A 23,772-nucleotide genomic window follows, 5' to 3' on the forward strand; every position below is an offset into this window, starting at 1 on the left:
AGTTACTGGCCACTTCCTTCACTTACGTGTCTGCCACACGAGCAAATTTGGTCAAGACCCTGCCCCCCCCCAGGTCATTCTCTGCACTCCCACCCCACGGTGTGTATTTGATTATTATATATCATGTATCATATCATACTCCCAAGACTGGTGACACACTTCAGTCTGCTGCACAAGTTTCTTAAAACCCAGGACCAGTTAGTTAGGATGCATTCCATAGACAGATACAGAATGAGAAGTAGCCAATTTAGATAACCATGGCATACCTGGATGCTCATTTATATTAGAAAACATATTTTCATTGGTTCTCATAAATAGTACAGAAACAAGTAGGTGACATTCCTTTTGGAACTTTCAGACGTGGGATTGAGAAAAGTGCGGAAATATGGGAATTGTTTGGCTGTCTAGCCTGGTGAAAGTTCTGGTTGTCTCCCTGCATCCCAGAGCAATGCTATCCTCTGAGATGATCCCTGCTGAGCCCCCAATATCCTTCCCCCAATTCCCCTACTGCCTCTGTTATAGTAGATTTTAATTAGTAGTAGTGAATAGGCCAACATGTTTAGAAAAATTCATCCATAGGTAGTTTGTCTTTCTGCTTCATGGAACTTAGGACACTTTCTTTCTGGTCTTTTCGCTGAGATTTTACAACTTGGGAATCAAGCAAATTCTATAAATGGATGGCTTGTTTAGCCAGAGGGTGGGTTTTTCCTCATCTTGTTCCTGTGTTATGGGAGCTCAAATGCACCTTGCTTAGTTGGTTCAGAGGGCCTTGTTCTCCTGGTGTCGTCCTTATCCCCCTGGCTCTTAAAATGTCTGGCTGTGGGCTCTGCATCTGTTCCCATCTGCTGCCCAAGAAGCCTCTCTAATGACAAGACAGGAGTCATTTTCTTTTCTTCGAGACAGGGTTTTTCTGTGTATCTTTGGAGACTGTCCTAGAACTCACTTTGTAGACCTGTGGACCAGGCTGACCTCAGACTCAAGAGATCCACCTGTCTCTGCCTCCCAAGTGCTAGGATTAAAGGCGTGAGCTACCACCGCCTGGCAGGAGTCATTTTCTTGATATGTATATGAATATGTATATGTATATGCATGTTTTTAAACCCAGTCATGTTTGGCTTCACCCTAGGTCTCTGTGCTATCTGGTCTCTGGTTCTTGGTTACTCAAGTACTCTTAGGCATGGATCCTCTCTCCTGGAGTAGTCCTTAAGTCAGATCAGATATTGGATGGTTCTTTGCCGCCATTGCCCTGACATATTTCGCAGGCAGAACAGATGGTAGTTCAAAAGTTGGTGTCCATGTTTCTCTTTCAGTAGCCTGCAGTACATCCCCACATCAGAGAAAATATGATATAGGGATGAAGGCTCCAGGTAGGCCGCAGTTTCACTTTTCCATGTTCAGTGAGTTGTGTGGTGTCCTTGGCAATGGGGCCCCACTGTTGGTTTTCCAGAGAGCAGCCATTTGTTTTAGCAATAGCCTGTGTTTGGGAATTTATATGAGACCTCCTTGGCCAACAACTCAATTGAATGCAACCCAGTCTCAGCACTAGCAGCCTGGCCTGATGACAAGAGGTGACCTGCTGAGACTCCATATTCCCCATTATTAGGAGTTCTCATTATAGGATCACTTCCATACATTTCAGGAAGTTTCCACTGTACTAGGTTTCCAAATGTCCCCCCAATTCCAGTTATCTCTCCCCCACACTCTTCTCCAACCCATCTTCCCTAGCTGACCCCCACTCTGTCATCCTCACCTGTCCCCAGTCTGCCCATAAAATCTATTTCCCCTTCCCAGGGAAATTCATGCAACTCCATAGACCTCTTTACCCAACTCTCTGGTTCTGCAGATTGTACCTATGTTATCATTTACTTAATGGCTAATATCCGGTTATAAGCAAGTACATACCATATTTACCTTTCTGGGCCTGGGTTACCTTACTCAGGATGATTTCTTTTTCTAGTTCCATTCATTAGCCTGCAAATTTCATGATTAAAAAATACCTGAGTAATTGTGTAAATGTACCACATTTTGTTTAATCTGTTCTTCAGTTGAGGGACATCTAGGTTGTTTCCACTTTCTGGCTACTATGAATAAAGCCACAACGAGTAAGTGTCCTTGTGGTAGGATGGAGTGTCCTTTGGCTATACGCTCAAGAATAGTACAGCTGTATCTTGAGATAGATCAATTCCCAACTTTCTGAAAAATAGCCATACTGATTTCCAAAGTGGCTGTACAAATTTGCAGTTCCATCAACAATGGAGGAGTGTTCCCCTTGCTCCACATCCTCACCAGCATGAGCTGTCACTTGTGTTTTTGATTTTAGCCATTCTGACAGGTGTAAGATGGAATCTCAAAGTACATTTGGTTTGCATGTCCCTGATGGCTAAGGATATCGAACATTTCTTTAAGTGTTCTTCAGTCATTTGAGTTTCCTATATAGAGAATTCTCTGCTAAATCATTACTCCATTTTAAAAATTGGATTGTTTTTTTGATATCTAGTTTGAGCTCTTTATTTTGATATTAGCCCTGTATTGCATGTGGAGTTGATAAAAATCTCTTCCATTCTATAGGCTGGTGCTTTGTCTGAATGATGGTGTCTTTTGCCCTACAGAGGCTTTTCAGTTTCAGGAGACCCCATATTAAGTGCTGATGTTAGTGTTATTGGTGTTCTATTGAGGAAGCTGTCTCCAGTGTCAGTGCATTCAAGGCTATTCCTCACTTGCTCTTCTATCAGGTTCAGTGTATTTGGACTTATGTTGAGGTCTTTGATCTACTTGAATTTGAATTTTGTGCATGGTGATACATACATAGGTCTATTTTCATTGTTCTACATGCAGACATCCAGCTTGATCAGCACCATTTGTTGAAGATGCTGTCTTTTTTCCAGTGTGTATTTCTTTATAAAAAAAATCAGATTTCCATATGTGTGTTCATTTATGTCTGGGTCTTCAATTAAATTCCATTAATCAAATTGGCTTTTTTAAAATGCCATGAGGTTTTTATTATTATAGCTCTTAGTACAACTTGAAACTGTAAATGCTGAGACCTCCAGCAATTATTTGTTCAAGAGTGTTTTAGCTATCTTGTATTTTTGCTTTCCCATATGAGGTTGAGAATTGTCCTTTCAAGATCTATAAAGAATTGTGTAGAAATTTTGATAGGATTGTATTGAATCTATGAATTGCTTTTAGTAAGATGGCCATTTTTACTGTTATTCCTGCCAATCCATGAGCATGGGAGATATTTCGTTCTTCTGATATCTTCTTCAGTTTCTTTCTTAAAAGACTTGAAGTTTAGCCGGGCATTGGTGGCGCGCTCCTTTAATCCCAGCACTCGGGAGGCAGAGACAGGTGGATCTCTGAGTTCGAGACCAGCCTGGTCTATAAGAGCTAGGTCCAGGACAGCCCCCAAAGCCACAGAGAAACCCTGTCTCGAAAAACCAAAAGAAAAAAAAAAAGACTTGAAGTTTTTTTTTTTTAATCATACAAGTCTTTTTTTTTAAATTTTATTTTCCAGTTTAAATTTAGATAAGAAACAAGGTTGCTTCACAAGTCAGTTCCAGGTCCCTCTCCCATTCCCTCCCTTCCTCCCGTGCCCTCCCCCCAACCCCCCCCCCATTATCCCCTCATTCCCCCAGGGAGGGTGAGGCCCTCCATGGGGATGTCCATAGTCTGTCATTTCATATAGGGCAGGGCCTAGACCCTTCCCCAAGAGTTCAGGGTGAGAGTGCACCTTACATTGTTCTATGGGAGTCCAAAGTCCGTGTGTATACTTGGGATGGGTACTGATCTGCTGCCCAAGGCTCAATAGATTACCTAGGCCTCCTCACTGACACTCAGATTCAGGGGGTCTTGATCAGTCCCATGCTGGATTCCCAGGCTGATGCCTGGGATTCAAGAGTTAACCTTTGTCTGGTCAGCTGTTTCTGGGGTTAAACCAGCCCAGTCTTAATCTCTTTGATCATCAGTCCTCCCTCTCTGTTACTGGCTTTCTTGAGTTCAGCTCAGTACTTAACCAAGGGAGTCTGCCTCTTCTTCGATCAGCCACTAAATGAAGTTTCTGTTTCCCAGACTCTCTGGCCATAGGATTGTAGGCTGGCACTCCCCAGATCTATGTCTAAAATCCATATATGAGAGAGTACATGCCATGTTTCTCTTTTTGTGACTGGGTTACCTCACTCAGGATGGTTTCTTCTAGTGTCATCCATTTGCCTGCGAATCTCATGATTCCATTATTTTTTTCTGCTGAATAGTACTCCATTGTGTAGATGTACCACATTTTCTCTATCCACTCTTCGGGTGAGGGACATCTAGGTTGCTTCCAAGTTCTGGCTATTACAAATAAAGCTGCTGTGAACATAGTGGAACAGACATCTTTGTTGTATGAATGGGCATCTTTTGGATATATGCCTAAGAGTGGAGTTGCTGGGTCTTGTGGTAGGTTTATTCCCATTTTTCTGAGGAATCTCCATACTGCTTTCCAAAGTGGCTGAACCAGTTGGCACTCCCACCAGCAATGGAGGAGTGTCCCCCTTTCACCACATCCTCTCCAGCATAAATTGTCATTGGTGTTTTTGATTTTAGCCATTCTGACAGGAGTGAGATGGTATCTGAGAGTTGTTTGATTAGCATTTCCCGGATGGCTAAGGATGTTGAGCACTTTCTCAAGTGCCTCTCAGCCATTTTAGACTCCTCTATTGAAAACTCTCTATTTAGTTCTGCAGCCCACTTTTTAATAGGGTCCTTTGGTGTTTTGGAGACTTGCTTCTTGAGTTCTTTGTAAATTTTGGAGATCAACCCTCTGTCAGATGTGGGATTAGTGAATATTTTTTCCCATTCTGTGGGCTGCCTTTTTGTCTTGCTGACTGTGTCCTTTGCCTTACAGAAGCTTCTCAGTTTCAGTAGGTCCCATTTATTAATTGTTGATCTCACTGTCTGTGCTACTAGTGTTATGTTCAGGAAGCTGTCTCCTGTACCAATTCGTTCAAGAGTACCACCCACTTTCTCTTCTAAGAGGTTCAGTGTGGCTGGATTTACGTTGAGGTCTTTGATCCATTTGGACTTAAGTTTTGTGCATGGCGATAAACATGGATCGATCTGCATTCTTCTACATGCCAGTCTCCAATTATGCCAGCACCATTTGTTGAAGATGCTTTCTTTATTCCATTGTATATTTTTAGCTTCTTTGTCAAAGATCAGATGTTCATACGTGTGTGGGTTAATACCCGGATTTTCAATTCCATTCCATTGGTCTACCTGTCTATTTTTGTGCCAATACCAAGCTGTTTTCAGGACTATAGCTCTATAATAGAGCTTGAGGTCAGGGATGGTGATGCCTCCGGACGTTGCCTTGTTGAACAGGGTTGTTTTGGCTATCCTGGGTCTTTTGTTTTTCCATACAAAATTGATTATTGTTCTTTCAAGGTCTGTGAAGAGTTGTGCTGGGATTTTAATGGGGATTGCATTGAATCTGTAGATTGCTTTTGGCAGGATTGCCATTTTTACTACATTGATCCTACCTATCCAAGAGCATGGGAGATCTTTCCATTTTCTGAGGGCTTCTTTAATTTCTTTCTTTAAAGATTCAAAGTTCTTACGATACAGGTCTTTCACTTGTTTGGTTAGCGTTACCCCAAGGTATTTTATGTTGTTCGTGGCAATTGTAAAGGGTGATGTTTCTCTGATTTCTCTTTCAGCCCTTTTATCATCTGTATATAGTAGGGCTACTGATTTTCTTGAGTTGATCTTGTAGCCTGCCACTTTGCTGAAGGTGTTAATCAGCTGTAAGAGTTCCCTGGTAGAGTTCTTTGGGTCATTGATGTAAACTATCATATCGTCTGCAAACAGTGAAAGTTTGACCTCTTCCTTCCCAATTTGTATCCCCTTGATCCCCCTTTGTTGTCGTATGGCAATAGCTAGAACTTCAAGTACCATGTTGAAAAGGTATGGAGAGAGTGGACAGCCTTGTTTTGTTCCTGATTTTAGAGGAATTGCATTGAGTTTCTGTCCATTTAGTTTGATGTTGGCTGTTGGTTTACTGTATATAGCTTTTATTATGTTTAAGTATGTCCCTGTTATCCCAGATCTCTCCAAGACCTTTATCATGAAGGGGTGTTGGATTTTGTCAAAGGCTTTTTCAGCATCTAGTGAGATGATCATGTGATTTTTGTTTTTCAGCTTGTTTATATGGTGGATTACGTTGATGGATTTTCGTATGTTGAACCATCCCTGCATCCCTGGGATGAAACCTACTTGATCGTGGTGAATGATTGTTTTGATGTGTTCTTGGATCCGATTTGCCAGTATTTTATTGAGTATTTTTGCATCAATGTTCATGAGGGATATTGGTCTGAAGTTCTCTTTCTTAGTTGTATCTTTGTGTGGCTTGGGGATCAAGGTTATTGAAGCCTCATAGAAAGAGTTTGGCAAAGACCCTTCTGCTTCTATTGTGTGGAACACTTTGAGAAGAATTGGTATAAGCTGTTCTTTGAATTTCTGGTAGAATTCTGCACTGAGGCCATCTGGACCTGGGCTTTTTTTGGTTGGGAGACTTTTGATGACAGCTTCTATTTCCATAGGGGTTATAGGTCTATTTAAATTGCTTATCTGTTCTTGATTTAGTTTTGGCAATTGATAGCTGTCCAGGAAGTCATCCATTTCCTTTAAATTTTCGAATTTTGTGGAGTACAGGTTTTCAAAGTATGACCTAATGATTCTCTGGATTTCCTCAGAGTCTGTTGTTATGACCCCCTTTTCATTTCTAATTTTGTTAATTTGCGTGTTCACTCTCTGCTGTTTGGTAAGTTTGGACAAAGGTTTGTCTATCTTGTTGATTTTCTCAAAGAACCAACTCTTCGTTGCGTTGATTCTTTGTATTGTTTTCCTGGTTTCTACTTTATTGATTTCAGCCCTCAATTTGATTATTTCCTGGCGTCTACTCCTCCTGGGGAGTGTGCTTCTTTGTGTTCTAGAGCTTTCAGCTGTGATGTTAATTCTCTGGTATAACTGTTCTCCTGTTTCTTCATGTGAGCACTTAGTGCTATGAACTTCCCCCGTAGCACTGCTTTCAAAGTGTCCCATAGGTTTGGGTATGTTGTGTCTTCATTCTCATTGAATTCGAGGAAGTCTTTAATTTCTTTTTTTATTTCCTCTTTGACCCAGGGATGGTGCAGTTGAGCATTATTCAATTTCCATGAGTTTGTAGGTTTTCTGCAATTTGTGTTGTTGTTGAATTCTAATTTTAAAGCATGGTGGTCTGATAAGATGCATGGAGTTATTCCAATTTTTTTGTAGCTGCTGAGGTTTGATATGTTGCCAAGTATGTGGTCGATTTTTGAGAAGGTTCCATGTGGTGGTGAGAAGAAGGTATATTCTTTTTTATGTGGATGAAATGTTCTATAGATATCTGTTAATCCCAGTTGGGTCATTACTTCTATTAGACCTTTTGCTTCTTTGTTGAGTTTCTGTTTGGTATTCCTGTCTAGTGGTGAGAGTGGTGTGTTGAAATCTCCCACTATAACTGTGTGGGGCTTTAGATGAGATTTAAGTTCTAATAATGTTTCTTTAATGAATGTGGATGCCTTTGTATTTGGGGCATAGATGTTCAGGATAGACACTTCATCTTGGTGGGTTTCACCTGTGATGAGTATGTAATGACCTCCTTCATCTCTTTTGATTGATTTTATTTTAAAGTCTAGTTTGTTAGATATTAGGATTGCTACCCCTGCTTGTTTCTTGGGTCCATTTGATTGAAAAATTTTTTCCCAACCTTTAACTCTCAGGTAATGTCTGTCTTTGAGGGTGAGGTGTGTTTCTTGTATGCAGCAGAAGGAAGGGTTCTGTCTTCGAATCCAATCTGCTAGTCTGTGTCTTTTTATGGGTGAGTTAAGGCCATTAATATTGAGGGATATTAATGACCATTGATTGCTCATCCTTCTTCGATTTGCGATGGTTGTTGTTGGTGGAATTATGTGTGGAATTTCACCCCTTTGTTCTTTTGGCTGTTGGTAGAGACGGATTCTCTAATGCTTATGTTTTTCTGGTTGTAGTTAGCTTCCTTGGGTTGGAGTTTTCCTTCCAAAATTTTCTGTAGGGCTGGGTTAGTGGACACATATTGCTTGAATCTAGTTTTGTCATGGAATATCTTGTTTTCTCCGTCTATAGTGATTGAGAGCTTTGCCGGGTATAGTAGTCTGGGCTGGCATCCATGGTCTCTTAGTGTATGTAGAATATCTATCCAGGACCTTCTGGCTTTCAGCGTTTCCATGGAGAAATCAGGTGTAATTCTGATAGGTCTGCCTTTATATGTTACTTGACCTTTTTCCTTAGCTGCTCTTAATATTCTTTCTTTATTCTGTATGTTTGGGGTCTTGATTATTATGTGGCGAGGGGATTTTTTTTTTTGTGGTCCACTCTATTTGGTGTTCTGTAGGCTTCTTGTACCTTCATTGGCATGTCTTTCTTAAGGTTGGGAAAGTTTTCTTCTATGATTTTGTTGAATATGCCTTCTGCCCCTTTGAGGTGGATTTCTTCTCCTTCTTCTATACCTATTATTCTTAGGTTTGGTGTTTTCATGGTGTCCCATATTTCCTGGTTGTTTTGTGTTAAGGATTTGTTGGATTTAAGGTTTTCTTTGGTTGATAAATCCATTTCTCCTGGCGTATCTTCAACACTTGAGATTCTCTCTTCCATCTCTTCTATTCTGTTGGCAATGCTTGTATTGGTAGTGCCTGACTGTTTGTCCAGCTTTTCTATTTTCTGCCTTTCTTCAGATTGTGTTTTTTAATGACTCTATTTCAGTTTTCAACCCTTGCAGTGTTTGCATTGCTTCTTGCAATTTTCTGTTTATCTGTTCGTCCGTTTGTTGCCTTTTATGAATTTTTTGGTTTGTTCTTTCTTCCATTTCTTGCATTTTTTGGTTTGCTTTTTATTCCATGTCTTGCATTTTGTGCTTTGTTTCTTCTTCCATTTCCTGCCTTTTTTGGTTTGTTTCTTCTTCCATTTTTTTCATTTTTTGCTTTGTTTTTTCTACCATTTCTTGCATTTTTTGCTTTGTTTCTTCTTCCATTTCTTGCATTTTTTGGTATGATTCTTCTTCCAATTCTTGCATTTTTTGCTTCATTTCTTCTTCCATTTCCTGCCTTTTTTGGTTTGTTTTTTCTTCCAATTATTGCATTTTTTGGTTTGTTTTTTCTTCCATTTCTTTGAGGGATTTTCCAATATCCTCTTTTAGGGTCTCTATCATTTTCATGAAAGTGCTTTTAAGGTCGTTCTCTTCTGCTTCGTCCGCATTGGAATGTTGGGGTCTTGCTGGTGTGGAGTCTCTAGAATCTGGCGGTGTCATATTTGTTTTTCTGTTGCTTACTGTGTTTTTGTATTGTCTCTTTCCCATCTCTTCTTCTAGTGGGTGCAGAAAGAGCCCCTTACTGGTCTGGGGACCAGAGTTCCCTTTTGGTGGGTGCTAGCAAGTCCAATAATCTGGTGGTTCTTCTATTCCTTGTCCGAATGCTGGTCCCGTGGGTGGAGAAGAAGAACAGGAATCTGGGGCGCTTATCCTCTTACCTGGTCCCCTGGACCCTATGCTGGGTCCTGTTGTACTTGATCCAGAACAGCTACTCCCCTGGTCTCCCTGGGTCCTCTGGTTTCCTGGTCTCGTTGGTGGGAGAGAAGACCTGGGGTCTGGGTGCTTGGCTCCCTCCGGGATTGGGAGCTCTGTGCAGTTCCCAGGCAATCTGCAGGCACTGGAACACAGGGCGGGAAGCCGGCCTGTTTACCTGATGCTGCCCGAGGAACAGCCAATCATACAAGTCTTTCATTTGACTTGATTAGAGTTACTCCCAAGATATTTTATATTATTTGAGGCTATTGTGAAGAGTGTTGTTTCCCTAATTTCTTTCTCAGTCTGTTTATTATTTGGGCTATTGATTGTTTTTAATTTTTTGTAGCCAGCTACTTTGCTGCTTGTGTTTATCAGCTATAGGCAGGGTTTTTCATAGGAATTGCAGGCTCCCCAATAAATGACTTACTATTAATTGTAAATACTCAGCCTAAGCTTAGGCTTGTTACTAACTAGCTCTTAGAACTTAAACCAACCCATCTTTCTTATCTACACACTGCCAGGCGACAGTACCTTTTTCAGTAGGACGTGTTCATCCTGTCTCTCCCCATGTTTCCTCACAACTCCACCCTTCTTCCCCTTGCTCTCCTTTTCTGTCTTCAAGTCCCAGCTCACCTCTTGCTGCCTAGCTGCCATTAGCTCTTTAGTAAACCAAGAAGAGCAGTGCATAGTCAGTGTTCAAAAAGATCACTCCACAACCTTCAGCTGTAGGAGTTACCTAATGGGATTTTTAGGGTCACTTATATATAGTATCATATCATCTGCAAATAAAGATACTTTAATTTCCTCCTTTCTGGTTTGTATTCTCTTGATCTCCTTCAGGTGTTTTATTGGTCTAGCTAAGATTTGAAGTACTATATTTAATAGATAGTGAACAATCTTGTCTTGTTCCTGATTTTTGTGGACTTGTGAGCAGATATTTTTGATGAAAACTTTTGGGAGGCCCGCAAGATGGCATATCAAGTGAAGATAGCTGCCGTCAAGCCTGAATTCCTGTGTTCAGACCCAGGACCCTCATCTTGTACCAGTGTGTTTCCCTACACTGAACCATTATAACAGGGTCAGCAGTGGCAGTGGTATTACTTTGTTGATAATATTAAGGTTTCAGATTAAACTGATTCATTGAAACTAAGTCGTGCTCTATTAATAGATATAATAAGCAAAACAGTTTATCTTTTGAAAATATAGCCACATTATGAAAACAGTGACATCCTCATCCTGGTAAACATGCAAGGGCATGGAAGGATAGATGGCCACCGTTTGCATCATATTATGCTAAATTTATCATATTAATGATAATTTCATGTAAATAATAAATCCCACAGGACTCAGGGAAAACCCTTGCTTTTCACATGATGAAGCGATGCATTTATATGAGCCTCTGGGCCCTGAGCATCACTGGAGATGTTTTCATCCTCTCCGATCCTCAGTCGGACCAGGAATGGGGACAGGGAAGGCTGTGTGAACTGGGTCACTGGCTGCCATGTGGGATTGTTGTCCTAAGGGAGTATAGTATGTGGAGCAAAGATTGAGGTCACAGTGTGCTTGTCTAGGCCCCATGTATAGGGTGCCCTGCACAGTGGAGGGTGTGTACTTAGAAAAATAATGCCAATGTGTCGTTTCTTCCTTGATTGTCAACTTTGTTCAATTCTTAACAAATCCTGTGTGTGAATTCTGCTCTACACTGCTCTAGGAAAGGCTCTGAGTAGATTGTGTCTTCCTGCCTGTTAAGTGTTGAGTAAGGACCTAAGTGCTCAATCTATTTTAACCTTTTTGAAAGCAATTTTCTTTATTTCTTAATTTTGTACTGAAATCTGTGTAGATAACAGTTGCCCTGTCACTTTGAAGTCTAGAAATGGGGCCTGGGGAGATGGCGCTATGGGTGAGAGTATTCCAAGTGTGAGAATTGCATTTTGAACCCTCAGGACTCGGGTAAGGATCTGGCATGGCTGCGCAGGTCTGTAACCCCAGCATCAGTGGGGCAGTGGGGAAAGGCAACTCCTAAAAGCTCAGTGGCCAGCCAGCCTAGCTGAGCCGGCACGCGTCAGGTTGAGTGAGAGATAAGGAATTAAAGTGGAGAGTGATGGAGAAAGACACCTGATGTTCCGCTCTGGCCTCTGTCAGCATATGCGTGGGTACATAAACCCCACCCCTCAAACTCCATTATAATCTGATAGTTTCATTAGTCTGGGAAGTTTATTGCATGTTCCGTGTTCCTATGTGTTTAATTACATTGCTCTCCAGTCTAGATTCCAGAGTGGGTGGGGATCACGGACTGTGTTGTGTCCTGGATTCTTAATGAGTCTATCCCAGAGAGAGGCTCTTTACACCTGAGAAGCCCTTTCACCTGCTCTAGCCTTCCCTTGTTAGGATAGGTACCAGAGCTGGGCTGTGGTGGCGCACGCCTTTAATCCCAGCACTTGGGAAGCAGGCAGGCGAATCTCTGTGAGTTTGAGGCCAACCGGGTCTACAAAGCTACACAGAGAAACCCTGTCTTGAAAAACAACAACACAGGTACCAGGAAGATCAAAAGAGGAGTGGAGAGTAACCTGGGTGGCATCTGCCCATAGTCTCAGCTGCTCTGGAGGCTATGGCAGAGAACCCCTGGAGCCCAAGAATTTGAAGCTAGACTGGGCCACAGAGACTGAGGCTCAAAGAAGAAGAGTATACAGGGCACCCTGAACAATAAAACCTGCCATTGTTCTTGGCTAGTGTATGGTAAACACAATTTCTTAGAACACTGTACTGGCTAATTTTATGTCAACTTGACATAGGCTAGTCATCTAAGAGAAGGGAGCCTCTGTTGAGAAGATGCCTCCAGAAGACTTGGCCATAGGGTATTAATTGGTGGTTGATCGGGGGGGGGGGCGGGGGGGGGAGGGGCAGCCAATTGTAGGTGCTGCCACCCCAGAGCTGGTGGTCCTGAGTTGTATAAGAGAGCCTCCTGAGCAGCAAGCCATGAGATATAAGCCAGTAAGCAGTACACCCCGATGGCCTCCAGGCTCCTGCCCTGGCTTCCCTCAGTGACAGACTGTTCCATGGAAGTGTCAGCTGGAAGAAACCCCGTCCCTCTCCAAGTTGCTTTGGTGTTGTTTCATCACAGCAGTGGTAACCCTAAAAGACAAACGCTGAAGAACTGACATATAGAAAATGTGAAGCTACTAAATATTTAGGCTTTGGTTATTAGTATAGTGTGTGATTCATAATTTGTCTTTCTGTACTGTTTTATTATGGCAATAGCAAGCTGGATATTGTTTGCATCTAGGAAAGTGGCAATTAGTGATAAGCAACCTAAAAACGAAAACCAGTAAAGAATGTGGATACATTCCTGATCTCCAGACACAGTGGGCATTTAGTCAGTTTAGAATTGAGGATCATCAAATCTTAGGAATTGTTTTACCATGTAAAGCAGCCACATGGAATGAGAACGCTTTTATCTAATTGATACTTACATATTATTTTGAGTGTTCTTGACATGTAAATATTCTGAGTGTAACCAAGAACCATTGGCTCTTGGAACACAGTCTAGATGTTTCCTTACTTTCCTTCTAGCACTCCTGGATGATATTTTGTGACTCCCTGAAAAACAAAAGGAGAAACTTGCTGCTTAAAAAGTTCTGTCAAATTTGTCACCTCAGAAGGGGTATGGCGCCATAGGGACTGCTTGTCAAAATAAGGCAACATTTATTTTACTCTTTTTAGTTTCACATGCCCTTTCTTCATATTTAGATTTGTTTTGATTGTTGGGACTATTTATTTCCAGACACTAAGCAGCATTGTTTCCTGTTTTATCCAAAGCAACTTAATGCTTGGAATGCTTCCAAAACTGAAAAAGATGTTCGTTTAAAACAAATATTTCCCAGAACACAGCATGGGAAGAGAACAGTCTTGAAGTGGTGTCTCAGATGAATCTGGACCAGTAGGTTGTGCTTGAGATGAATTTTTTTCTTCACTCACTGTTATTGCTTGGGGAAGATGAAGCTTGCACTGACTATAAAATGAAGCAGTGGATTCAGGCATACTATGCTCTATACAGTGACCTCAGAGGACAGAGTGCAGAGTCTTCAGTGTGCGTGCTAGTTAATTAGCGCAGTGACGGGTCTGCAGTTTAGACCATGGCAGTGACAGCCAGCCAGCCAGCCAGCCAGAAGCAATGCCTGAGGCATTTGTGGAAAGAGCACCGGAGGCCTGTGATGGGAAAGTGAGAGGGTCAACAAGAAAACTGAAGAAATTTTTAAACTTCAAAGGAATTCTATGTTAAAATGCTATAATGAAGCCTATTACTTTGCATTTACTCATTCATTTGGAGACAGTGTCTCACTGTGTATCTCCAGTTGGCCTAAAACACGTGTATAGACCAGGTTGCCCTGGAACTCAGAGATCCACCTGCCTCTGCCTCCCAAGTGCTGCCAGCCACCATGCCCAGTCTAAAAAGTTTTTAAAAAGGAAACTGTAATAGGAAATAAAAACATTTCAAGTTTAATAATTTGAAATTTTCCTTGGTGCTTATCATGTCAGAGGGTAGTAGTTACTATCAGATTTCTTTCTAAAATTTTCTGCTTTTTAATTATACCTTTTCACCTTTCGTTTAAAAACAAAAAGGGATTTAAAACTACATTCTTGATTTGAAGCATACTATTGTCTAGTTTTAGTATTTGCTGCTTCTCCAAAATGTAAAACCAGTTGAATACTGTGCATTAGCTTTGCCTCCTGTAAAACTGTCTTGTACTTTTTCAACCTGTATCATGAATCCTATACCACTCTTATTTTTCAGTCTCCCAGTATCATCTACTGAATTACTCTGATACCAGATTCATTCTCTCTCTGACTCTTTCTCTGACTCTCTCTCTCTCTGACTCTCTGTCTCTCTGTCTCTGCCTCTGTTTGTCTCTGTCTCTGTCTCTGTCTCTCTCTCTCTCTGGCACATGCACGCACACCCCCAAACCATTCTATTCTATCTGATGAACATAGATGCATAAATTTCCAATAAAATACTGGCAAACTGAATTCAATATTATAGCAAAAAAGATTCACCCTGATCAAGATGATTTCACTCTAGAGATTTAGAGATGGCTTAACCTACAAGAATAAGTAGATGTCATTCATGACATCAATAAACTCAAAGACAGAAATCACAAGTTTACCCCAATAGACACAGAAAAGGCCTTTGATGATCAGATTTCTTTGTCAGTTTAACTGGAAAATGAAAAATCGATGATGCTGAGTTGGAGAGGTGACTGAGCAGATAAACATGCTTGCCGTGCCAGCCTGGTGACCTGAGTTTGATCCTGGGGCCCACAGTAAGATAGAAGCAAGCAGCTCTGGGATGTTGTCCTCTGACTGTCACAGGAACACATTGGTGTTCAAGTGCCTGAAACTCACACGCACACAACCTTGCAAACACACACAGTAACGGTAAATTAAAAATGAAAGCCGTGAAGTCGTTATTTTGCCCCCATTTTTTTTCTGTTAGAGTCACCAAGCCTGTTTGGTTCATATGCATAATTCTCAGTTCCACATGAATCTTCACAATCAGAATTAAAACCATTGGCTGTGCTTACGAATTCCAACCACCCGATCCCCGGTCAATTCCAGTCTGCCCCAGTGTAAACATGGCCCGGATGTTGTCATGTTTAGCTGTTTATGACCCCATGGGTCCGTGATTATAAAATTTAACAGCTCGCATCTTTGTGCTTTCATTTCTTCCTCTTGCAGTTGAAAAAGGCCGGCAGAAGACTCCTCGAAGCCTGTGCATCCAGACCCAGACAGCTCCAGATGTGCTATCCTCCGAAAGAGCACTTGAGTTGGCTCAGTACAAGACAAAATGTGAAAACCAAAGCGGAGTCATCCTGCACCTCAAGCAGCTTCTTTCCTGTGGCAATACCAAGTTTGAAGCACTAACAGTTGTGATCCAGCACCTCCTGTCTGAGGTAGGGATGAAAACCCTCTGCATTGGGGAAGGGGACTCAACTCACAGTTCTACAAACGTATTTAAGTTAATGATTGGAATGTGGGGCACCGGCCATCTAATCTAGGACTCCATCTGTCTGTGTGTGTGTGTGTGTGTGTGTACACATGCGTGTACTCACATGCGTGCATATGTGGGCACACACACACTTGTGTGTATGATATGTGCATGCACGTAGAGACTAGAGAATGACCTCATTTATTCACCAGGAGTCATCTACTTGGAGACAGGGTTTCTCACTGGCATGAAACCTGCCAAGTTGGTCTTGTTAGCCAGCAACAAGGCCCAGGGATCTGCTTTTCTCCACTTTGCCCACTGCTCCAGCACTTGAAACAAAGCCTGGCTATTGCTGCTATTGTTTCTCTAAACAGGGTTTCTCTTTATAGCCCTGGCTACCCTGGAACTCGCTTTGTATATCAGGCTGGCCTTGAACTCTGAGATCTGCCTGCCTCTGAGTGTTGGGATTAAAAGTGGGTAACAACACTTTCTTAGAAATGCCTGACTTTTTTTAAAAAATGAGAGTCCTAGAGATTAAACTCAGGACTTGATGCTTATAAGGCTAATATTTTACTGACTGAACTATCTCCAGAACTCAAACTATACTTTTATCACTCACTTCATACTTGTATCAGTCTTTAGAATTTGGGATCACAATATGGTTCTATTCTCTCCCCTCCCTCTTTCCCTCCCTCCTCCTGTCTTTGTGTTTGGTTACATATGGGTGCAGGGACCCATGCATGCAGAAGCAAGAGTGGTCTGGTCCTCTGTTGCTTTCCGCCTTACTTTTTGAGTCAGGGTCTCTCACTGAGTCTGAAACTGGAAGTTTCCCCCAGGCTGGCAGACTAGTGATCTCCCAGGATCCACCTGTCTCTATCTCCCAAAGGCTAAAGTTATAGCCACACACTACCATGCCTGGCTTTTTTACATGGGTGTTGAGGATTTGAACTGGGCCCTCTTGCTTTTACAGCAAGCACTCCTAACCACTGAGTCATCTCCTGAGCCTGCAAATATTTTCTTAGTATTCCTTTTTCCCTTCCAGAGTCTTTTCATTGGAAACAGTAGTGGGAAGATAATTGCCGGTAGTACTTTTAGTTAGTGCTTTGGAAAATGAGGTTGCCCTTCCTCCCAAGGTCATCCTGTGTAGACCTGGCCGATCGCTGGGTTCTGACAGCACTTCTTTGCTTCCATCCTTGTCTCTGTAGCCCGTCCCAAGCACTGCTAACTCTGCTCCTCCACGGAGTACCCCATCAATCTCTGGTGGTTCTGCACTGCCCGCAGATGATCTGATGTGGTAGCCGGGGCTCACAGAAGAGCATTGACAATCTGTAAAACAACCACTGTGAGTTGAGCAATGGGTGTGAACTACACGCCATATTTAAAGACTTAGAATGAAAAAGAACATATGTAAATATATTAGATATTTTATGTTGATTAGATTGAAATGGTATATGTTTGAGCTGAGTTAAAAAAAACTGCTAAAAGTAACTTTAAAAAGTATGCCTAGTTGGAAATTATTAAATTATGTGTATGTGTTAGGAATGGTTCTGATTTATTAGCTTGGACTACAGAACTTCATTATTTGACACTGTTGACCTTTTGTATGTAGGCCTCACTGCCCAACTGCTCGACTGTGTATTAGGGAGATGAAGGGAAGAAGCAAGATGGAGTTCATATTTGTTAATAAAATACCTGACACTTAGTAGCTACTTAAATGCTTCACACAAACAATAACGAATGGGAATTTACAAATAAGAAAATCAAGGCACACAGAGTTCAGTGACTTCAGACAGCTAGCAGTGTCGATCCTGACTGCTGCTTTCCTCGGGTTCCTGCATGTTCAGACCTTCCTAAGTGAGCTGTGTTGCATCACGACCTGCACCCAACGACCACAGACTGATTGTCCAGCCGGTGAAAGTCAGATGCTAGTTGAGTAAAGCTGGCAGCCTTCGCTGACCTTCTGTGAGCAAACTTTCAGGACTGTGCTTGAAGGAAGCAGGAATCTGCCATTCAACTGTCTGTCTTCATCTCTAACGGGCTCTTCTGACAGGAGCATCATCCTAGGGAATGTGCGAATGTGATGTCAACAAGAGACTTTTTGGCCCAGATGAACTTGGGCCCTAAACACAAGCCATGTAGTTCATCAGGTGTTCACTGAGGACAGAATAGATGGAGCCATGGATTAAAATGGCCCTGGGTTCTGTCTATTAGGTGGTGCTTGTTAGTCTACAGCATGAAAAGCTCTTAACGAGTTTCAGGAACTTTTTTCAGTTCTCGTATGTGTCCATGATTACCTGGCCCCACTGCTATTGGATGAGACAGGACATTAGGGCAGGAAGCAAGTGGCTCATGCCATAGGAGACAGGAGGAGAGAAAGATACAGGAAGAGACACCAGGCACAAGGTATACCCTTTAATGCACCACTTTTGGTAGCATTGCCCTCCAACCAGGTTCCACCTCCTAATAGCTTATTGAGCTCTGAGCTCATCTGTGGAATAGTCCACTGGTGAAGTTCACATCCTTGTGGTCCAGTCGTCTCTTAACAGCTCTACCCACCCTCTGGACTCCAGGAACTTTTTAATTTTCTATATGATAGACCCTCACTCTGCTTGTTTCTGCTTCTTTGTGTATATTTTTTATGTGTTTGATACACATCTGTGTGTCACTTAGTTGCAATGCCCACAGAAGCCAGAAGAGGGTGTCAGATCCCCAGAAACTGGAGTTACAGACAGTTGCAAGCTGCTGTGTAGCTGCTAGGAATTGAGGCCTGGGTCCTCTGGAAGAGCAGTCAGTGCCCTTAACCACTGAGTTATATCTCCACCTCCCGTTTTTGCTTTTATAAGATAGAGGTTTGCTGACAACAGGGTCTGCCTCTAGTTCTTTCTTGTAAAACCAACCCAAGAACTGTAGGAGACAGAGCATGCCTGAGTGGACAAAGAGAAGGGAGAGGATGGGACCCCAGATATATTTTACAAGATGCACACAAAATCCCCGTGTAAATATCCTTCACTCCTTTCTTTTATAACCAACCAATGAATGTTCGCTGGTTGCCTAATAATGTACAAGGCACTGTTTTGAAACAGCTGAAAGGGAAAGGTGGGGAAAGTTAGGCAATTAAAATTCCCTTAACCCTTTACTTCTATAGTACCCACTATTTGTAACATTTGGTCAGTGCTAACCAGCACTGGTATTAGCAACCCCAGAGTCTTCATTAAAAGGACTCTGGGCAGATTTCTTGGTAAAGTAAAACAAGAGCAAATAACCAAATAGTTCTTTTGTTTGTTTGTTTGTTTGTTTTGCAAGTAGAATCTAACCTAGACTAGCATTTTTTAAAAAGAAAAATAAAAAAAAAGGAGTTGGAGTTTAAATGATGCTAGCAGTAGTCTACTGTGAGTCTCAGACTTAAAGAGAAAAAAAGTCCACGGTGATAAAAAGCACTGTGGGGATGACATGGAGCAAATCAGACTAGCCACATCCAAACTGTCTGATGCAGCTCTCTCCTGTAAAATTTCCTGTGTTGAGGCCAGTAGTCAGCCGAGTTCAGACACACCACACCAGTGGACGCCAGCCAGCCGCTAAGTGCTCGCATCCCGGCGACCCTAATTAAATTATGGAGAATCCCATTTTTTTTTCCATAGAGCACTAAGTATATTTAATGCATGAGTATTGAAAGCATCTTTGGATTCCCGCCTTGCTCCCAAGTCTCATTGTGTATTGGGGGAGGGGTCTGCACATCATAGTTAAAAGATAATCAAATGAACGTCTTTTCTGGACTATAAATGGTTGATCAGCTATGACAGAGACACTAACCTAAGCAGCTGAAGAAAAAAAATATGTCTTTAACTGGCAGAATGTATTTTATCATCTGGGAGTAAATAAGAACATTTAAAGAGCAAGCAACCAGGCAGTTGTGCAGAAACTAACAGTGTGTCTGCTATGGTATGAGCTCTGTGGTGTGCATGTTGAGTAGATTATACTTAAAACTCTGGGTTTCCCACAGTCCTGTGCCGTTTCCCCTCAGATGATGTCATCTGCTTTGATTGACCAAAGAATTGGCCCTGGACATTTGCCCCCTAATTTCTAAGCTCTTTGAAAGCCATTGCTAGCTATGTCTTAATTTTCTTTTCTTTTCTTTTTTTTTTTTTTTTTTTTTTTGGTTTTTACGAGACAGGGTTTCTCTGTATTGTTTTGAAGGCTGTCGGTCCAGCCCAGCCTCAAACTCACAGAGATCCGCCTGTCTCTGCCTCCCGAGTGCTGGGATTAAAGGCGTGCGCCACCACTGCCCGGCTGTCTTAATTTTCTTGCATATTACTATGGTGTATGATATGAAATGTACTTAGTTGATAACTTATAATTCAGAAAGACAAATGCCCATTTTGGACATTTGTGGGGAGGGATGGTGCATCTGACATTTAACTCTCAAGTGTGTAAGATGAGTCAGGTTAAGAAAGCCAGGCACACACACACACACACACACACACACACACACACACACACACACACACACACACGGTGTTTGTAATACACTTAGGAGACTCCTTGGAGGAAGGAAGTTTATATGCTTAAAGAATATGGGATAATAGCCCTTTAGGGGGTAAAGAAATCCCTTCCAGGATTCAGTACTGGGCGTGGATGAACCAGGACTAGAGCAGAGGTGACAGGAAAAGCCAAGTTCAGAGGGTTAGAAAGAAACGCATTGTGTAGGAAGAGTGGGCAGGCTGTCTCCCTCTGCTGCACCCCCCCCCTGCCATCCAGGCAGAGTGGCAAATGACCTTAACACCCTCTTGCTGTTTAGAACTGGCAGAGTCTGAGTGTGGTTGAGGGCAGTGGAGTTAGGAGAGGTGTCCACACTCACACTGAAATCTATTGACTTTGAAATCTCCGCGAATACGGTAGCCTCCCCGGCACGTTTGTGGAGGTGTGGATGGCTTTGCCATCTTCTTCCAGTCTTCAGGCCCCCAGAGAAGAGGAAATGGTCTTGCCCTCCACACCCTTCCTTTTGCAACTTGGCTGCTGTGGGAATGGGGACTTTGAAGCAAGCTCACAGTTAGTTTCACAGTTGCTGTGGTGGACTAACAGCACTGTCTGTCCTCTGCTTGTCTTTGACTCTGGTGACAGAACCTACCATTTATCCCAAGTGCCTGAATAAAATTACAGCTTGACCTGGAAGTGCTAGAGAGGTCAGGGTGTGGCGGCACATTCCTATAATCCCAGAACTGGGGAGGCTTGGCCAGGGGAAAGCAAGTATGAGGCTAAGGATAACGGGAGACAGAGAAGACCATCATATTTGTGGGGGGTTCTGTTGTCCTCAAACTTTAATTTTTGCGTTAGAAAAGCAATTGTTTGTTATTTTTTGAAATTTGGAGTTCCTGTTTGGTGATTTCTGCATAACTTAAACCGTTAAAAAAAACCTTATGATTCCATCAAGCATTAATTTGTAAATGTGCTGATGGAAAAAAAAATGTACTTTAAAATCGTAGTCACTATTACCCATCCGTTTGTAAAGATTCTGAGGGACTAGTACAATAAAAATGATCAAATGTGGGTGATCTCCAACTCCCAGGCCAGCACTTCCGGTATCAATGAACTGCGCTCTGTTGTAATGACATCTAAAATTCTAAATCGCAACAGGGCCTTCTGATTGCCCTTAACCTACTTCATCATGCCTTTAGTATATGGGTTTTTGAAGAACAAGTTTCCCTTTTCTATTAGTAAGTGTGATAATCTAACGACCTCAATTAGGGAGGGGAGTAAAAAGGCTCACGCATCTAAAAATAACTCCATTATCCGCGCAGAGAGGGTCCCGATTCTGTTTCCTCCGCCCCTGCTGATATTAAGTAAGTGGCAATCGATCAGGATAATGTCTGGCTCTCATTTCTCATAAATGAAGGGCTGTGGCTTTAAGTAATCGCGGGCTGCCTGTGCCAGAGGCAGGAGCTGCAGTATCAGCCTCTGTGGAGAGAGGAGAGTCTGAGGCAGTAACCTGCGGGACGCCAGGGAAAGCCACCAGGGCCAATGGCCCTCCTCCGGGCTGAGCTTTAAATGTGGGCAGACCTGACGGGTGGGAGGCGGGGCCACCTGTGCGCTTCTCGGACAGTGCAGGGGGTGGGGGAGCTGGAGCTCGAAGCTGGAAAATGGGCTGCCCCAGCAGCAAAATGTGCCTCTCTCCTCCATGTGCAGCAACAAGGGTAATTAGTATTTGTTTACAGGGCTTTTCTGGAAGGGTGTCAGGGACTGATGCAGACCCTGTCTGGAACCAGCGGGAAGAGCTTTGCCTGAGAAGCAACTCTGGCCCGCAGAGGGCCGGTCTCATGATCTCTGCATTACTGTGACCCGATGCGGGAGCCCCACATCTGAGGTGATCCCAGGAAGGGCATTTTCAGAGAGAGAGCTCGGAAATCTGACTTTTTACTTCCACCCTGGCGCCAGGGAATCTATGTCTTGAGGAACTGTCTAACGATTGTGTTTGTATAAGTGTGTGTGGATGGGCGATTGCTACAGACCTGCAGGTAACTCAAAAATCATTCTTTATCGCAAGATTGATACTTGCCTTTTTTTTTTTTAACACTGAAACAGCTTCCTGCTTGCCTTTACTTCACTTCTGCCAAATCTGTTTAGAACTATAGTTGCTCCATGATGTAGTAATCCTTGGAAACTGGTGTGTAGCTGGGTAAAATCAATTTAATTTTATCTTTAAGAGAGTAAATTTGGTTTGTCCCAGAACGAACTTTTTTTTCTTGTTTAGAATGTAGGATTGCCCTTGTAACAAAACTTTATTTGCGGGTATGGGACAAAGTCCATATAAGTGCCTATGTTTAGAACATTAAATATTTATCTTAAACTGATTGGGCCCTTATTGCCCTTGAGGGGGAGAATGCATTACGTCTTAAGTACAGTATACATTAGCTGAAAGGGTCTGTGAATCTGCACTGAGCTCCAGGCACAAAGCACAAGATTTCTAAATCAGCCATTCATTCCCCAAAGGCAAATTTCCCCATGATCTGGGAAAATACAGGTTTTCAAAACACAAATTTCCTTCAGGGCAAAGGAACATCTGTATTTTGCTTTGTTTTTAAGGGACACAGGCTGTTAGCTTAAGTGATTTGTATCTTGGCTTCTGGCTTCTGGGTCTGGTTTTCCCAGCAATGACACGTGTGTGCCTTACTGAAAAGAGGGACCCTCTTCAAACCCCAAGTAACCTGATGTGTGTTTTCCGCAGCGGGAGGACGCGCTGAGGCAACACAAAACCCTCTCTCAAGAACTTGTCAACCTCCGGGGAGAGCTAGGTAAGAGCTTGTTTTCCTCCCTTGGTAAAGTTTACTGCACTTGACAAATATGCTCTTCTTCCTGCCCTGTAGCCGGAGCTACAGGCTGGCAGCTGTTATTTCTCCTTCTTGGATCTGTGCAAACACTTACTATCGACATTGCTTTTGACTCTTGGCAGAGTGACCCCAAGTTCACAGAATTCCTGGCACTGGTGTCTGAGTAAGCTAACCGAGCTTTCTGATGACCAAAGCGTGCTTCATACCGAGTAGACGGGCAGAATGATTTTCTGTGGCTGTGTGGATTCCTGTTGAATAATCGCACCATGCCATTTTTATTTTATTTTTTGAAACCACTTTTTATATTAAAGAGTGTTGAAAAAAAGGGTTATTTTCTCTGATAAGAGTGATTACCTTGCATGTCTGGGGGGATGGTGTGCGCGCTGTGGGTTTACAAATTAAAAGGATGCTGCCCGTTCTGTGCTACTCGGGTAGTCAGGACGAGCTAGGCAGGGATATTTACCAACTTACTGCCTGTAGCACTCAGTAGTAAGTCCTATTGCTTGCTGTTGGGGTTCTTGTCTCTTCTGGAGAGCCTAAGATCTGAAGGATAAAGATATTATTGCTACCCTTTCTACCTCAGCTTCAGTGCTCTGTGTGCACCCCCCACCCCACTCCTGATCTGTGGGGGACCCCTCAGCCTAGGAATTGGCTTCTCGATTTAGTTTCAACTAGATCTGGAGATGTTTCACTTGCCTTGTCCTCGGCTTAGCTTGCTGATGGGCTTTTGAGGAAAGTGTTTGTAGCATAAGTTCTTCAAAGGGAGCAGCTGGAGCTAGAGCAAATTTTGTTCATTTAATTCTCAAAGAATCCTGTTTTTCTCGGAGAACCAGATCATAGTTTAATCACTGCCGATCTGATTTGCTGGACTG

General features: G+C 42.6%; 1 protein-coding gene across 6 annotated transcripts in view; it reads left to right on the forward strand.

Moving 5' to 3' along the window:
- The window catches only part of Mtus1 (microtubule associated scaffold protein 1), a 144,669-nt gene that overhangs the window by 101,243 nt on the left and 19,654 nt on the right, over positions 1-23,772 (forward strand). For 5 of the 6 annotated variants that reach the window (XM_040731884.1, XM_040731886.1, XM_040731885.1 and 2 more), the window contains 2 exons: positions 15,329-15,543; positions 22,798-22,864. In XM_040731884.1, coding sequence (XP_040587818.1) covers positions 15,329-15,543; positions 22,798-22,864 — 282 coding nt within the window. Of the gene's footprint in view, positions 1-15,328; positions 15,544-21,547; positions 21,767-22,797; positions 22,865-23,772 lie in introns of those variants that run through there. The other variant, XM_021225185.2, reaches the window with a different exon arrangement.

Source organism: Mesocricetus auratus, unplaced genomic scaffold, assembly GCF_017639785.1.
Source record: "Mesocricetus auratus isolate SY011 unplaced genomic scaffold, BCM_Maur_2.0 Super-Scaffold_100026, whole genome shotgun sequence".
In the NCBI taxonomy this organism is placed as follows: domain Eukaryota; kingdom Metazoa; phylum Chordata; class Mammalia; order Rodentia; family Cricetidae; genus Mesocricetus; species Mesocricetus auratus.